The 18,281-nt window shown below is 39.9% G+C and overlaps 1 protein-coding gene across 13 annotated transcripts in view; it reads left to right on the top strand.

Moving 5' to 3' along the window:
• The window catches only part of FOXP1 (forkhead box P1), a 632,214-nt gene that overhangs the window by 587,584 nt on the left and 26,349 nt on the right, over window positions 1-18,281 (top strand). For all 13 annotated transcript variants that reach the window (XM_030918371.1, XM_030918333.1, XM_030918145.1 and 10 more), the window contains one exon: window positions 12,622-12,705. In XM_030918371.1, the coding sequence (XP_030774231.1) occupies window positions 12,622-12,705 (84 nt within the window). The remainder of the gene's footprint in view (window positions 1-12,621; window positions 12,706-18,281) is intronic.

Genomic DNA, 18,281 nt, shown 5'->3' with positions numbered 1-18,281 from the left:
ATTTTGCATTGTCCTTTTTTCTCTCCACCACTAAGAATAATTGAGAGTTCACCGTGCACATCTTAAACACACATGCACATAATCAGATATATTAATATAGAATGTATATATCATATATATATTTATATATATCTAATCTAGTATTTAGAAACAATGGCTATGTTGAATGTGCTTTATGACTAGGGAAAATGAAGTTTGCAGGTTTTCCTGGGAATCACAGTGTGAGAGATGGGGAGTTTTTTTTAATGTGAGTTGTACTTCCGGGTATAACTTGATAAACTACCATATTTTAACAATAATTCCATTCTTGGTATAATTAATAGAAAATTAGTTTCTAAAAGTAAAAATTGGGTCAGAAATGGAGATTATTAAAATGTACAATTGCAACTGCCTGACCCTGCAAACCCCATTTATGCAGCCAAGTTCCAAAATGCTTTTGAGTGCTTGATGACTCACAGTGGCTTCTTCCTCTGGCTGGTTCAGTGTAGGCAAGAGGTTAGCCGACTAGGGGAAATTAAAACAATGTTGTACATTATATTGTTACCAGCCATCGAAAAGCCTATTTTGTATGCAAGACAGCAATGCTGAGATATATGGAGAGCCCTAGGCTAAGTACAGAAGATAATTACATTTGGAATTTTACTGAGTTAAGTCATTTACAGCTTCAAATAGTTGCGGAGAAAAATCAGCCAAAACACACTTAAACTTTTTGTTGTGACTTTTCAGGATAGAAAAGATTTTTTTAAATTAGTTATCATCTTACATGACAAATTACATTTTTTAGTAGGATTTTTCTCAAAAGTTATTTTTGTTAGCCAGTTAATATTTTTCCATTCAAACTCTGGATATAAACTTATTAGAACAGTAAGATATTTACACAGGAAAAGGGCACATCATAAAATCTCAACATTTTAAAATAAGTCTTTGGAAACATCTTTACATTAACATGTTTATTGAGAAGAAAAAAACAGCAATAGATGTAACCCACCCCCACAGTTCTTTTATGATTAAGACGCAGCCCTTGACAAACTGGATTCAAAAGAATAAACTGGAAGATCTGGCCTGTAATCACAGCCCTTTGGGAGGCCAAGGAAGGTGGATCACAAGGTCAGGAGTTCGAGACCAGCCTGGCCAATATGGTGAAACCCTGTCTCTACTAAAAACAGAAAAATTAGCCAGGTGTGGTGGCGGGCACCTGTAATCCCGTCTACTCGGGAGGCTGAGGCAAAAGAATTGCTTGAACCCGGGAGGCGGAGGTTGCAGTGAGCCAAGATTGTGCCACTGCACTCCAGCCTGGGAGACAGAGTGAGATTCTGTCTCAAAAATAAAGAAAGAATAAACTACCTTTCTACCTGAATTTGTACGTATTGGTGGTGGTATTTATAAAGTGATAGAAGCTTCTGCATTTATTTATTTGATAACGTTAAATTTTTAATGATGGGCTAAAATAAATCGTTGACCAGAATTGTCACGGTTTGTCAGGTAGCCGTTCTAGACTACAGATTAGAGTGTTCAGCCATTGTTAATTACTGAAGAAGTGAGCATTTATTTTATGAATTATTCTTCGCTCTCCACAAAAAGAGGTTAGGAGAAGGAAAAGATTTAGACCATCATCAATAAATTAAGTGTTTATCTCCTGGCAGCTTTCTTGTTGTTTTTTTTGGTGGGTGTGGCCTAGAAGTAGTACAAACATATAAGGATTCTTTGATTATTTATAGATCGCATTTATTTCTAGATTTCCTTTTATCCTTCAGCTATAAATCAAACTGAAGGCAGGTTTTTCAACTTGTGATAGACATCAAAGATGATCTGGCCAGAAGTTAGTATAATGTGGTCGTTCCTCGTAATGTTTTTGTGGGGGAGTTTGCTGTAATGGAGGAAGGGATAACAAGCTAATTCTGACGTGTTCTATTTCTGCAAAGCTTGAGGAATTATCAGAGTGATGACATAGATCTCGTTGAGAGCAGGGGTTAGCAACCCACAGACCTCAGGCCAAATCTCACAAGCTAGGGAATGTTTTTATATTTTAAATGGTTGAGGGAAAAATCTAAAGAAGAACATTATTTCGTGACTGGTAAAAAGTCTAGGAATTCCAATTTCAGTGTTCATACATAAAATTATATGAGAACACAGCCATACCCATGCCCATTCATTTACTTATTACCTATTGCCGCTTTTCTCTACAGTAGGGAGAGTCAAGTAATTGAAACTGAATCTACATGGCCTGCAAAGCTGAAATATTTATGATCTGGCTCTTACAGAAGTTTGCCAGGCACCCCTGGTCAAGAGGATCAGAAAAACAATTTGTATTACAGTATTAGCAGCTTGTCCCCTTAGGTTCTGGCTGCCTAAAGCTCTGTTCACCCCTTTTATCTCTTCCTTGTAGCCAGGGTGTATAAAACCAATCTAGTCTCCTACATGGGTCAGTTTTCCCTACTAGCGTCTTCACAAGGCAAGTGCCTGCCAGTTTTGGAGGTCATGGAAAGCTGGACGAGGGATATTCATTCATTCTTTCATCCACCCATCCATTCATCCCCCCACCCATTCATTCATCCATCCACTTACCCATTTAGCAAGCATTTTCGAACCTTTCAGATAGCAGGAATCTTGCTGGAGCTACTGCAAAGTACAGTGATTAAAACAGATAAAGCTGCCCTCCAAGTTCTTACAGTCTAGAAGGAAGAATAGACTACAAAATAATTTGCTAGTGAGACTGTCCATTCATTGGACAGCGCTAGCTGACGTTAACAGGTTCTTGAGAACACCAGAAATTTATTCAAAAGAGAGTTTCAATGCTAGAAAGGGGCCAAGCCAAAGCAGATTATATCCATTAGTTACCATTCGATCAGATGAAATAGATAAGAAAATGTTAGCAATTTTTAGTATTTAAAGAACCCTTTCCCTGAGACACAGTTAAGAGAAGCCTTAATTCGATTGAGTCTTTGAGTTGCAGACCTACCACATATGGGGGCATTTGGGACATAGTACAGTTATATTCAAAGGAATCTATTCTTTATAGGCTTCCTCTTTCTCTGCAGTTCAGCATGGCTAGGCTTGTGCTGTTCCATTTGCCACTTAATGTACCAGTGTCTAGAAACATACTTTTTAACTTACTTGACTACCAGTCATTGTGCCCATAGAACCTGAGTTATTGGGGCAATCAGGTCCCTCCAGCAGCAGGAATACTTTAAAGAGGTGTACTTGTCCTCAAACAGCCTATTTCTGTTTTCTGTTGGCATCGTGCCTCCCTTGTTCTCTCAGCCACAGACTGGTGCGTCACCTCCTTTAGAGGGGATGACCTGCACATTACTGACCCAAGGCCTACTTCATATTTCTTAAAGCATTTATCAGTCCAGGAAAAACTTGAACCTCCAAGTATCTCTCAAAGTGTGTTATAAAATTATCATTGATTAACTTGAATTTGAAAAACATTTGTACCACTTAGCACTACAGGAAAGAGCAGTTAAGTTTTCATCAATTCCCAAAGGGCGATGATCACTGTATTAGAGGAGGAGGAGAAATCACCCCTGCCACTCAGACTTGCAAGACCTCCCTCTGCAGCACGGTAATTAAGTGTTCACATGTGGTCGAGATAGACCACACATGTGCCCCATTGTAAAAACAAACCCAGTAAGCTCAGATCGAATCTTACCATATACATTGACGGAGGTTCAGGTTGTCTAACCTAGAGGGTCATCATGAAAGGATTCCACAGGAGAATTCAGAGGGCACAGTAGCTGTAGAAGTAACCAAAGCTGGTGAAGGTCACTTAAGCGCTATGTACCTAGACAGCCTCCTTGAATTTAAACCCCAGAAACCTTTTACCCCAAATGGAAGGCCCTTGTGTCTCTGATCTGTCAGACAAACCTCCCTAAAGAGAAAGATACAATTTTTCCAAAATAACTACTGTTAGCCATAGGGGATAATGGCTAGAGATGTTCCCCTCCGTAGAGCTATCTGTACAATACTACACTTGAATTAAACTGAAAAGCCTTCAAGGCTGTACTGGTGAGATTTCAGGCAACTGGGCAGAAATAAAGACAATGGGTTATGGAGACTGATTTAGACTGTCTAATCAGCACTGTACATGAGAGCTGTCCTGTCCCTGTATATTTAAAATATGACTTGAGGCCGGGCAGGCGCGGTGGCTCACGCCTGTAATCCCAGCACTTTGGAAGGCTGAGGCAGGCGGATCACCTGAGATTGGAAGTTCGAGACCAGCCTGACCAACATGGAGAAACCCCATCTCTATTAAAAATACAGAATTAGCCGGGCACAGTGGCACATGCCTGTAATCCCAGCTACTTGGGAGGCTGAAGCAGGAGAATTGCTTGAACCTGGGAGGTGGAGGTTGCAGTGACCTGAGATCGCGCCATTGCACTCCAGCCTGGGCAATAAGAGTGAAACTCCGTCTCAAAAAAAAAAAAAAAAAATCACAAAATATGACTTGATTTACAAAACCAAAGTTTCGATAGAAATATCAATTACAAAAGGCAAGGTACATCTATATTTGTTAAATTTTTGTTGAGAGATATAAAAATATATGGTGAATGTTTTCTTAGCAGTAGAAAGAATGTTTGTGTAGAGCTTGTTAACAGAGAAGGGTTGGTTAATTCCATTCTCTTGTTGCAACCTTCTACTGGTCTCATTTAGAGAAGAGTGAAGAAGACATCTCAGTGGGCCTTCTGAGCCTTTTCAAACATTTCTTACTGCATTTCATTATTCCGAAGACAGTTATAATTTTTAAACATTTTACCAAAACATTTTTCTTTTACCATTTTACCCAGGTATTACCTGGGGTCTAAAAGTGTAAACCCGGAGAAGTGTATGAGGTCCTTATACTATACACATAGACACCTAACAGTGAGACAGACACCACAAAAATCATTTTTGTCAATGACATACATGGCTTTTTGAAGTCAGGGAATGCAGTAAGATTTCATCTGTTCCTTTTTGACGGATTCTTCTGGAATGATGTACAGACAAGGAGATGAGTTAGAAATGGAGTGGAGAAAATTCCCATAATCACTATACATAATCTTATATAGGTTATGAAATGTGCAGTCTTCCCTCTACCCCCATCACGACAGATGGACAGAGACACAGGAAGTACAAAGTTTTTGAGGATAAGAACTCCCTACTGAGAAATGCCATGGCCAGGATTATAAGGAAACACTTGAAGCTTCCGCAATATTGGGCACCCACTGTCCACCGGCCACGGGCCTGGGGATGTAAATTCATATGAATCCAGATTACTTGGGTCCTCTTAGGTGGGACATTCATGTGAACTCTTGTAGCCTCTAAGCTAAAGATGAGGTGTCACAAAAAGTTGCAGTGGTGGCTGGATTGTAATTCCGTTTGGGGGAATGGGGAAACCATCCGATTTCACAGACAGAAAAAAAAAATCTGATAGAATTGACTTCACTTAGGAAGCTGAGACAGTGGTGTTACAGATACATATTTCTGACCACATATAGTGGTTTTAATTTGTTCTATGATCATGTGACATTGCTGAATTGCTATATGTTTTCTCTGATGGATGAAGATGTCCTGATGTTTTCATCATGTGTCATGGGGGCAGGTTCAGGACAGGCTTCCTACAACCCCTCAGCCTCTAGGCCCTTTAAAATGAATATTGACAGCAGGCAAGGGAAAAAGGAATCAACCAAACCAAGGTTGATCTGCCTGGCAGGAGATGGGGTAGAGGTGTGTGTGCCTTTTATTCTTTAAAGATTTTGTTCCATTCAGTCACTACTTATCAAGCACCTGTTATATAGAGAGCACCGGATGCAGGTAAGTAAGGTGGCATGGCCTCTTCCTGTACTACACAACCTAGTAGGGTAAAACCAGGATGCCTTTAATTTCCCTGCCAGGCAGAGTTTCTAAAAGCAAGGGGTGAGGGATTGGGGAAGGTGACAGTGGAAAGGGTTGTTGGCAAGGACATTCCAGGCCAAGGGAGCCATGGAAGATGTTGCCTAGATTGTAGGATAAGGAAGAAAGGATAGTGGAAGAATATATTGCTCTTAAAATTCATCTGTCTGTTTAACACAAAACAGGGTGACCAGCTGTCCCAGTTTACTTTCTTGGACTGAAGGGATTCCTGAGAGTTGGGATTTTCAGTTTCAAAACTGGAAAAATCCTGGGCAAGCTGGGAGGAGTTGGTCACCCTACTCCACTAGCAGTGGGAGAGAGCTATGGAATGCCCCATCTTCTGCTTGTAATTATTTCATCTGATTTGCACACCATTTGACTGGCCAGCTATTGAGCTCCTGCTGTGTGCCAGGGCACTGTCGGAGGTGCCTTCTGTCCCCAATTTCTTGGAGTCCCCACAGTCCCTCTGTGGGTAGACACCACCCTATTTCCTTGATTCTAAAAGTCACTTTTTTTTTTTTTTTTTTTTTTTTTTGAGACAGAGTCTTGCTGTGTCTCCCAGGCTGGAGTATAGTGGCAGGATCTCAGCTCACTGCAACCTCCACCTCCTGGGTTCAAGCGATCCTCCTGACTCGGCCTCCCGAGTAGCTGGGACAGCAGGCATGTGCCACCATGCCCTGCTTGTTTTTGTATTTTTAGTAGAGAGAGGTTTCATCATGTTGGCCAGGATGATCTCAAACTCCTGAGCTCAAGGGATCCACCTGCCTCGGCCTCCCGAAGAGCTGGGATTACAGGCCAGTGTGTCCAGCCAGGAGTCACTTTTTAAAAGAAAAAATATAACATTTGGAAATTAATGTATGTCTTACATTTAATGAGTGTGTTTAATGTAGTGTTTCTTCTTATTCTTTTTTTTTTTTTTTTTTTTTTTTTTTTTTTTTTTTTGAGACGGAGTCTTGCTCTGTCACCCAGGCTGGAGTGCAGTGGCTGGATCTCCGCTCACTGCAAGCTCCGCCTCCCGGGTTCACGCCATTCTCCTGCCTCAGCCTCCCGAGTAGCTGGGACTACAGGCGCCCACCACCTCGCCCGGCTAGTTTTTTTTTTTTGTATTTTTTAGTAGAGACGGGGTTTCACCGGGTTAGCCAGGATGATCTCGATCTCCTGACCTTGTGATCCGCCCGTCTCGGCCTCCCAAAGTGCTGGGATTACAGGCTTGAGCCACCGCGCCCGGCCTCTTCTTATTCTTTAAGAAGGTATTACTAAATCCATGGTTATTTTAACTATCACTGGCTTCTTAAGAGTCAAAGAAATAGTTTTCAGGGATCCCTCCAGATAGGGAAACTGAGGTTTAGGAGGTCCGATTAACTTGTTTAAAGCCAATGGCGAATAAGGGCAGAGCCTAGGAGGTTAACCCAGCCTTTGTAGCCTGTGCTCCTTTCATTGTGGGATCCTGCCTTATGCTTTCCCCCAGAGGATCATTGTGGCCCTGTTGGGCTCTATGAAGGAACTGGTTTTAAAACCTGGCTTTGGGGGCCATGCCCCTCTGCCTCGTGGAGCTCTGTCATGGGCAATCCATGGTAGCAAAGCAAGGCTGGAGTCCGGTGATGCTGGCATCACTCCAACATCTCCCAAATCATCTACACCAGGAATTGTAAGCTCTAAGAAAATGTCAGCAGGGAGAAAAGTGCACAAGTTTCAGTAGCAGAGGGAGACATTAATCCTAACACAAATCAATTACTGTACGAACTTTACATGTGATTACTGTACCATTAGTGGTGCTATTTGTAATCACACCAGCCTCCTAGACTTTAGCAAATTTATTATCTGTAATGTATCCCCCTTTGGCCCTGTCTAACCCTATTCGAGGCAATACTCAGGACAGTTCCTATACCAGCGGCCTCACAGAGCCTCCTGCACAAGCCCTGAGCATGTCGGGGAAGGAGAGGTCCTAACAGCATGGTAGTTCCATCTTGCGACTGCTTTGTAACCGGAGCCGAGAAAAAGAAGAGAGTGAGTCTCTGGGTTTCTCACTTCCATGGCCTTCTGTGAAAACCACGACACTTATTTTTCATAATTTAAAATCCTGCCTTACTCTGGGAGCATTAGAATTCCTAGACTATGACTGAGTATTAGTGTGTGTCTGCTTTAAATGTCAAGAGAGTCTTTAATAATCACATGTAAGGAATGTTAAGATGGTGACAGAGTACAATAAAAGTAGGGAAATTCTTCGATTGGGGTGAAATGAGCCATATATTGGCCACCACCTGAATGTTGTAGTTGGTGTGAAAGAAATCATTCAGAAGTTTTTCACTGGTACTAAGTTCTGAAGCCATAGTTGGACGAGGTGGGTCAGAAATAACTGGTAAATGCTCAGTTTGGTAGAGTAATTTGAGTTCTGCTCCTTCTTGTCACTGCTTTTTCTCCCCCTTGTTTTTCTTCTTTTCATCCTATGTACTTTAGAGACCTTTAGAGATCCAGTGTTACTGGATATGCTCTGCCCAAATCGGGTTAATCTCTTTGGATCATCATTGTATACAAAACTCCTGAGGAAATGTATACAGCCACTGTTGAAGGCCTTCTCAATCCATGGCAGAGAGTAGTGTCTCCCATTTAACTTCATTATACTTGGACAGTTGGGGTCCTTATTTAAAAATACCTACTTCCAGGTCTCACCGTTGGAGTGTTGGCTCCAGCATGTTTAGGTGAGACCCCAGTCGGTTAACTTGGAGATCATCATTGTATGGGATAATCTGAACTCATCCATTCATTTAGGTGCCTCTTAAAACTCCATGTGCCCCCGTTCCATGGAGACTCTTTGAAAAGACACTTTCTTTTCGTAATTTAAAATCCCATCTAACTCTGGGAGCAGTAGTTCAGCATGAGAGTGGGGAGGTAGACTATGACCTATGATTTGAGTTATTGTCCCAGGTGATTCTTAGAATCACACTAGTGTGGGAAACTCAGACTAAGCACCATATAACTGGGACCCTAGTCTTATTTCTGCCCTTTCCCAGTTCCCTGACCTCCGATATGTGTACCTTGCAAACCTCAGTTTCCCCAGTTACAAAACAGAATAGGGCTAAGGGACTTGAAATAGCCACAGTAGCCTTTACCTCTGTTAAATCAAAGGAGTGTCTTGGCCCTTTCTTCTCATCTGTCCTCAAGAAGTCTAGCATTTTTACACATACCAAGCCCTTCATTTATTTCAGCAGAGTTTTGTTTCTCACGAGTAAGAACTGCCAAATTGGCCTTAAAATGATTAGTCCTCCTGACAACATAGAAAATGGTGATGTTAAATGAACCCCAAACCATGTTCCCTTTTCTCTGTTAAAATAATGAGTTTAATCTTAGTTTGTATCTTTGAGGATGTTGAATGGAACTCCTAGCCTTTGGCAGTTATCAGTTGGCTCGGGTGCAATACACAAATTCTGATCTTTCACAGCCCAGACTATCTCAAACCTAATTTGAGGCCATAGCTTAGAGAAGAGCAGATGACCTGTTTCAGCCAAAGGGTAGAAAAATATTTGCCCAAGATGAGGGGAAGCTACAGTAAGAACCTGAGACAAATTGATAAGAAGTGGGCTTCATCTTTCCTTCGCTTTCTGTTCCATTCTTTAAACGATCAAAATTATTTCTCTTCCCAGTTAGCCCAGCTGCAAACTCCACTGAACCCCTGGTAAGCAGATCCAGATTTCAAACATATCCTCAGCCAGGACAAGTCTAGATACACTGGATCAATTTCACTTTTCTTTTTTAAAAAAATGAGAAAATTGTTGAGCATTCGTGAAGCACTAGTCATTTTGCTAAGCTTATTATGTGCAAGAACTCTTCTGATCTTCAGAACACCCCTTCAGAGTTCAGAGATGATCATTCCATATTTAGAAGGAGAAACTAGGTAATTAAAAAGGTTACATAATGTGTTGAGTCACTGAGCCAGGATTTGAACACAGCACAGCATGATTGTTTTGTCCACATCCTTAACCGTTTTCACCCTGCCACAGTTCTACGGAACGGTTGAACAAACTCAGTAGATTAAAATGACCCCTGCACAAACAGCTCCCTTTAATGTTTAGGCCACTGTCATTCCCTTTATGCTAGATACTCATTCCATACCCACTGGGAAAGTTTTTTAGAGAGTAATTCTCTTCTGATATTTCCACACAAATTTTCTTTTTAATTTGTCAACCAAATTTTAGTGGGCCTTTGGATTGAATGTCTCAACCTCCTTTTCTTTGCTTTTCATGGAATTCATAGTTTAAGAGGAAATGCTGGAATATACTTGCTAATATTAAATGTTTGTCCAAACCTCATATTTTAATAATGAAAGGATGCTGTGAAAATTGATGGCGATGGTGAGCCCATGGGATGATGGCATAAAAAGTAATAAAGAATGTGAAAGCTCTTGGAAGGAGCAGTTAGTATTACAAATGTAAGACAGACATTGTAGACAGGATGTGGTTTCAATAGGTGTGAATGTTTAGCCTTTTTGCCTAAAAGAAAAACTGAATTTGGCGGGTTTCTGTAATTGTTAAAACAGTTTGTGTTAGAGCTATAATTGATTTAAAGTCTTAAACTCATTCAAGAATATGATACTACACATTAGTTTGCACTAACCAAACAAAACCAAAAAGTTAGATTTTTGCCTTTTTCTGTAACCTTGTCCATCTTTTAGAAAAGCAGAGCTAGGGTGGTACCATTGAGGTTCCTGGAGAACTCTCAGAATTGGTGATGAATTCTAAGCAGTGTGCTCATGGAAAAATATGAAAATGTTTCCAATGGCAGTTACCTCCAGGGTTTATGAAAGTGGCCGTGTATACAAATTCTAGGTATGTGTTTGCAATGTAGTGTTGCTACCTTTGGCTGACCAGTAAAAGATCAGCTTGGTAGACCTTTGGACAGAAATATGGAGGAGATGTTTCCTTTAAATGCTCGGGATTTGGATTTTCCTTGTACCACACTTAGTCTTTATAATTGCTACATCAACACTGTTTACCCCCAAATTAAGTCACAGTTAATATTCAGCAGACTTCAGTAAATATCACCTCTCACCCTTTAATTTGTATTGTTCAGCATGACAGACTACTTCTTCTTCTTAAGAAAAATACAGTTGATTTCTGCCCTTTGATAACTTTAAATTCCTTCTGCCCTTTGATAACTTTAAAACAAAACATTTCTTAAAAAGTCTGAGTATTTGACATCAAAAAGCTTAGGATACTTACATTACAAAAATGAATAATAATGGCAGAAAAATAGCATTCCCAACATTTTAATTGTTCTAAGCCTCTTTGGAAAACTAAATTCCTTTAGCATTATGTGTTCAGAGAATCTTTTAGTTTGGCTGTTCAATAACTTACTAAAGAACAGAGGAGGAATAACATCAAGTGGCTCCTAATATGGTATCATTTTCATTTCCTGTTTGTTGAAAGATAAATGCTAACACTGTACGGCTTTTTTTTTTTTTTTTTTTTTTCTCTCTTAATTTATTCCTCCCTGAACCACAAGGGAATAAAAAGAAAAAAAAATCAAATGTGATATGGCTTGAGACTGAGTCATCCAGTAGGGATAAGCTGAAAGCTTTTTCCCTTCTCCCTTTTGTGCTCTTTCCTTTTTCTCTGTCTTTCCACAATCCCCGACCCCCGTCCCCCTTCTTCCTCAGAAAATAACTGTATTGAAATAGATAAGGTGCATTTGTTTTTTTATTTGGGAATAATTTAAGATTTTAAAAAAACTGTTGATTTTTAAAGGATTTAAGGTTAATTATGTGACAGAACTAATGAGTCCCTCCTTAATTCTAAGGCATTATTTTGGACAAATGATCTACCAAAGTATTGAAATGAAACTGCATTCTCTCCCTCTCCTCTCTCTCTCTCTCTCATATTAATCTCCTCTCCATTTTCCCTAAATGCCACAGCTGTTCTCTTAACTATCCCTTTATCTTTAGGGGATGTATTTCCCACTTCTTTTACAGAAGTAATCGTTATGTGTCCCCTATGCCCAAATGTCTTGAACTATTGAAAATATCGAGTTAAAGCAGTCCAAGCAAAGCATGAAGGATGTAGCTTCCAATAAGTAGTATTTCAGTGCCTACTGTGTATATCCAATTAGAAACTTGTGTGACTTCAGAAGATCGTTTTTTATGGAATAAGGACACTTAAATTATTAAGATGAGACTAGCACATAGCAGGTACTCAAATCTTGAGTAAATGAATAAGCAAGCTTATTCTACACTCATTTGAAAATGGGAACCTGTCATCCCTTGGAGCCTGCTCCTGGCCTGCTAATATCACTTGCCAGCACTGTCTTAATCTATGCCTACCTGTTAAGAAAGATGAAGCTAATTTTGCATAAATGTATCCATCTGTCTAGGAGTTTTTCCACAACCACAACAGATGAATGTATGGGTTTTAGCTACCTAGCTCGTTTTCCCTTGGCTTTTCTCAGGAATAAGGTTGGTTAATAGGCATGATTCACATTTGTTTTTAGCTGTCTATGCTCCATGGGACTGCGTGGTGCCAGCAGGTCTAGAACTTCCCAGTTAAAGTCTAATGCATCTAGTGTTGAGAAATCGCACACCAGCACCTCCGGTTACTTCGAGTTTGGCAGTGGTCATGTAGCTTTCAGAAACAAACAATGAAAATGATTTTATCACGTGCTATGGTGCCATAGCGTAATTTGTAATATGTATCATTTTTGGTGTTAAAAGAGTCATGCATCTTTATTCAGAGAAATAACAAAGCATTTTCTTCCTACCAGCTTGCGAAAGACAAAGAGCGCCTGCAAGCCATGATGACCCACCTGCATGTGAAGTCTACAGAACCCAAAGCCGCCCCTCAGCCCGTAAGTACTGATCCCCACCAAGGGGAAAAAAGCAAAATGTACAGTATTCCTTTTCTACTTCCCCACCCCAAACGTAGGAAGGAGGGACCAGCCTACTTTGGTAGAGCTTTGAGTTTTGAAGGCATTAGATTCATGTGACTGTTTCTGGTTACCCTTTATGATGAAGGTCGTATGCTAGGCATTTGGGGAGATACAGGATGATTCAGACATGGTCCTTGCCCATAAGACCCAAGCACCCAGCTCTTCTTTAAGGGCAGAATGATTGGTGCCCAGGCAAGGTACTGAAATACATTATGAGAGCTCCCTGGAAAAAGAAAATCTTTCTGAATGGTAGGAACACAGAGAAGACAGCTAAACCATGACAGCAAAGGAAAGGGCATTTCAGCTCAGGTAAGCTGAGAGACAGTGGTGTTTAGGAAAAAGAGCAGGGACTAGTCCAGTCTAACTCTAACGGAGGAAAGACATAGGAAACCTACTATTGGAATAGTCAGAGGCTAAATTATGGAGAGGCTCTAGTGGTTACTGAGGAGTTTGAAATGAAAATTATTCTTTCACAGTTAGGAGACCAAACACAGTACACTGAAATTACATTTGATTGGTAAGAATCTCCTCTTTCTTGCCTTGTTCCCTTTTACTGGACCTTGAAGGGTGTCATCCCAGCACAGGCTGTTAATATCGAAGCAGAAGGATCGTGTTTGAACCTAAAACTTTGTCTTGGACCTCTTGTAATAAATCGATCTCTTTAATGGTCGTATTTCTCTTACATTTCCAAAGTTCTCCTAGTAGCTTTAACTGATTATTCAAAATGGAGACAGTGCTTTGCTTCTTGATTTTAAGATTTGTAAAATTTAAAGGTACACTGCCTTTATTTGATTTTGCTTGGAGTCACTGTGTGAAAATTAATTGAGCGTTGACAATCTATAGTTAGTACCAGCAATTTTAATCAATATGCAATGATGCAGCGTAATGGCAAAGTATTGGTTTATCTGTTTTGACTGATTTTTTTCTATAAATAAAGCAAACATACACCCATATATGTATGATTTATGGTGATAGAAATAAAACGGAGTCAGACTATTAACCCAGCAAATATGGTAGCCTGCCAAGATGCAGTTGGCAGGCAAAATTAATGTCTGAAACAGAACACATTACTGAGATATAGGACATAAAATCATTAAACACTTCGTGCATCCATTTTTACTAGGAAGGAGTCCTTAGTTTCCGTGTATTTTACAGTAAATGGCTGTAGGACTGGATGTGTAGGCTACCAAAAAGAAAGGAAAAAAAGAACCAGCTCATTCAGTGTTGTGGCATCAGTAGTCAACTGTGCTGTTTCTAACAGCCCCTCCTTCTAAGGAGGATTTTGGAAAGATCTTGAACCCAGCTAAGCAAATTGATGAGCCTCTGACACGACTTGGCTGAAGTTATCTCGAAGAAGTGTAGCTGACTGCACAGGGCATTCACTGCCTTGGAACTTTCTGAAAGTCTTAAGATGGCTTTAATGGAATGGTTTTCCCAGATTGAAGGGTTCGAGTCTTTGCACCTAGCAACAAGAATGAGATTATCTCTGTCTTCTTCCACGGATCAAAAACAATGATAGGATAATGGTTGGACCCAGCACCCAAGGTGTGGATCTTGGGGCTCCTTGGGAAGAGGAAGGTTACAATTAAGGGAACTACAAAACCCCGTAGGGCACTTGGCGAGTGACTGGGCTGGGTGTTGGCAGAGAGCACCATGTATGTAAGCCCCCGTGGGCCACAAAAGGACCACTGGATTCTTCATGGAGGACCAGTGTTAAGCAGCCGGTAAACAGGGAAAAGCATGGGGCGGGGTGGGGGGGATAGTGAACAGGGATGGAAGGTTTGTCTTGATTAGTATTTAAAAAAAAATGTTTTACATTCTAGAAAATTATTACTTTGAAGGGGACCTCCTACTAAATTTATTTTTAACTGCTCTATTGAAAATTCTCTACCACTAGTCAACATTATCTCTTAGTAGCTCAGCACAGTATTTCTTTATTAAAAGAAATAGGCACGAATATTTTTGACTGAAAAATTAATAGCTTTTGAATTCATACACAGCAGGTTTTCTTTTGCAAAGAAGTCCAATATCGCTGCACAGCACTTCTATAACCATTTATTTAGAGTCCAAGTCAAACCTTTGACAGCTAGAGCAGCGCTACAAGCCAATATAAAGAACTCCAAGATGTAAACCAACAATAGGCCGTCTGTGTGAGGTTTGCCATTGTCAAATACATAGATTGTTTGGATTAGTTTATGTAAATGTACTGTTGTATTACCCTTTGAAAAAAAAAAGATCACATTTGTGTATGAAAAGTGGTTCCCTTCACAGGCAGCATTATAAATTCCTTATCCTTTAACTTACATGTAAGAAGTAAAAATTGGTGCCTGACAAGCAGATATTGTGTGACACTCTGTTGTCGGAGTGAACCTGCCTTCTTTTCATTTATTGGAAAATAGAAAATTTTATTACAGATACCATCTTATAAATCAGGAATTATTAAAATATGTATAGGTGAGGCATTGGGAAATTAATTATAAAAGGTAGACGTGTAATGTTTTGCATAAATTTCCACTTCTTTGCCAAAAGGAGAAAAAAAAAGGGCGCACACATACAGCAAACCCTTGATGCTTTCAACTTTAAGGGCCCAGAGCTTTCTGGTGACTAATTCTCACGTGCAAAATAGTCTCTGCAGTCTGTAATTAATTTATTCCACCCTGAATAATAGAATGCATGGTGTTTGTTTGAATGAGTATCCTTCTAGAATCTTTGATTTGAAACAAGCAGTCACCAGGATTCAAATCTAATCATAGGTGGGGACTTTGATTTTACAACCTTGCCAGTAAGTTCATGAAGCTTTTTCTTTTTTCCATTTCTTTGTAAAAGAAACCTCGTGTTTATTTTAAAATTCTTAGTCACTAAGTGATAGAATACTTTGCTGTAAATGTTGCTTTTCACTAAATGCCATTTGGGTGTTAAGTGTCGTTTGCTATATCCAATCATCCAACCAGTCCTCATTTCTTTGCATCAAAGAAACTGCTAAAATGTTCTTAGATTGTTTTTACATCCGCTCATAGACGCATTTTCTGGATCCTATTGTGGGACTCATCAGATTTGGATAGTTAGAGGATATGCTCATCTTGGGAAGGTGCCCAAGTTTTTAGACATGGATCTGAGGAAGGAAGCTTATGAGTGAACTGGGACAGGAGCTCAGGGGCTTCCCATCCCTCAGACTCCTTCGACAGCCTTTCTTCTTGCTTGCTGTCACGTCTCTTTAAACCTAAGTAAAACCTTCCTTTCAGAACAAAACCAAAGACTCAAGGTGCAAGTTGGTTATGGAAAGGGAATTCCTACATTTGAAATCAAACTATTCCATCAACAAATACGTCTTGAGTATGTGACATACTGAACAGAGTAGTCAGTCGCATGAGCGAGGCCCATCCCTGCCGTGGAGGTGTTTGGAGCCTGGTAAAAGAAATAACAAATAACTATATACATACTCACACAGTCTCACTTTCCGTGAATTGCACTACCTGTAAGTAGAACAGCTGACCCAGAATGATAAAGTCAGGGGAGACTTCTGGTAGAAATGATGTCTAAGCTGAAACCTAAAAGATGAGCAGGAAGCAATGGTAAGAGGTCAGCCTCGTGAACCTTTCCTTAGCTTAAGAGTGGGTGCACAAATCGGTCCCTCTGATTGGTGAGGATCAGTGTAGAGGAAGGAAAGGAATAACCAACATCAGTTAACAACAAGCTTTTCAAAGTTTTAATTTTATTAAGACTGGACACTGCGTGGACATATGTAGTATGTGTAAGTTGACCAGAGCAGCCCTAAGTTCTAGCTATCAGGTAGAGCAGAAAAGCAGTTCTTATATTTAGAATGGCCACATTTCTTGTTATTTAAGTTTTAAAAGATTCTATTCTTTTCTATGGAAAGAGAAGCAAAAAACAACAGTAAACTGCCCTAATGAAAATGACTGATATTCTTTTGTTCCAAACTCAGTAAACATTCTCAGAGTAAACACCCAGATGTATTGCTTGGAGGTGAATTTCTCCATGCTTACTCTGTGGAGAATTTGCCAGGATACTTCATTTGGGGGAGGGAGTGAAAAACTAAGAGGACAAAACAAAAACAACAAAAAGAAACATGTCTGTGGTATGATGACTTTATTAAATTGCTACGAATTTCTTAAAAAGACTTTTCACTCTCTGTCATTATGTCAGGAAAACACTGTAAATCGTATTTTATGATACTGAGTACATGAGAGGTACGCTTTGCTTTAGGGTATTCCTGCACATCAGAGAACAACTTCTGCTTCTGGAGAAACCACATTCTTTGAGATTTGGTGGGCACGTAATTATAGTGTAGGTGGTATATCCTTCTTGACGAAAATCTTATAAAGCACTTACAGGAACTTGGATATTTGGAATGAAATACAGTATTAGATTTTCATTTTTACAGATTTTCTTTTCCTCTAACCATAGCCATTAAGACTGTTTTGAAAGAGTTTTTAGCTCCTATAAAAACAGAGTGCCCCCCGAAAAAAAAAGGGTCTTTTAACTCTTCAAGGATCATTTGGGCTGCCCGAGTCCTTGCTTTAGAGTTGGAGAAATAATATTAAGCAGTCATAAAAAGGGATTCTTAGGCACACCACACAAAAGCTGTTTTATATACTGTTTTTCATTAAGTGCCCCCCACCCCAACCTTTCAACTAGAATGTTTTTGTTTTTGCTTTTAGTATCCTTGCCAATACCACCACCTTCTAAGTCATTACCTTCCACGAGCACGCGTCTCTAAAACAGGGCCAGGCTGAGATGGTAAAGGAAAGGAAAGCAAAGGCTTGTAACAAAGGCCTTCAGCTGCCACCCACTGTCCTGCCCTCCACACGGCCTGGTAACGTCCCTCCAGCCTCAGAAAGGCCGTCTGAACTCAGTGATTCATGCCCAGAAATGACACCGCCACGCAGTTAAAGCAGGACTTGAGCTGGCTCAGGCCAGTAAAACCAAGAGCAGAAAAACAAGTTCTGTGAGCCCGAAAGTCCCTACTACGCAGTTGTGTCCCTTGGTGTTTGGGTTTCAGGTTTGTCTTTTGTTCTCAGAATCTGTTTTCATGTGAGGCAAGAGCACAAACAAAAATAAAAATGAGTTCTTATGGGAATACTTACAAGTCTGTTTCTGTCAGGGGTTTACATCAGCAGTTTATTTTTTTAATGTGAGTGACTCATCATCTTTAAACAGGAGGGGAGATTACTGTTAAAAACTAAAGATTAATTAAAAAAAAAAAAAAACAACAAGACTAAGCAGAATAGTGGGTAGCCGACCAAGTTGGAATAGTTTCGATGGCTAAAAGAAAAGCTGATGCCTGAGAAACAAATAAATATAAAAAATAAAACCCTACAGCAAATTTTAAATGACATAAGAATTTAACTTTTGGCCAGAGTTTCAAAGAGATTATCTTTGCTGAAATCATCACATGATGGAAACTTGCCATGTAGAACATATCAGAGTTACTGACTCTTCTAAACATAGCAACTTCTTTTAAATAGAAAATGAAC

Source organism: Rhinopithecus roxellana, chromosome 1 (assembly GCF_007565055.1).
Source record: "Rhinopithecus roxellana isolate Shanxi Qingling chromosome 1, ASM756505v1, whole genome shotgun sequence".
NCBI lineage: Eukaryota > Metazoa > Chordata > Mammalia > Primates > Cercopithecidae > Rhinopithecus > Rhinopithecus roxellana.
Note: the sequence above shows the minus strand (reverse complement) of the source record. Positions and strands in the feature narration are given on the sequence as shown.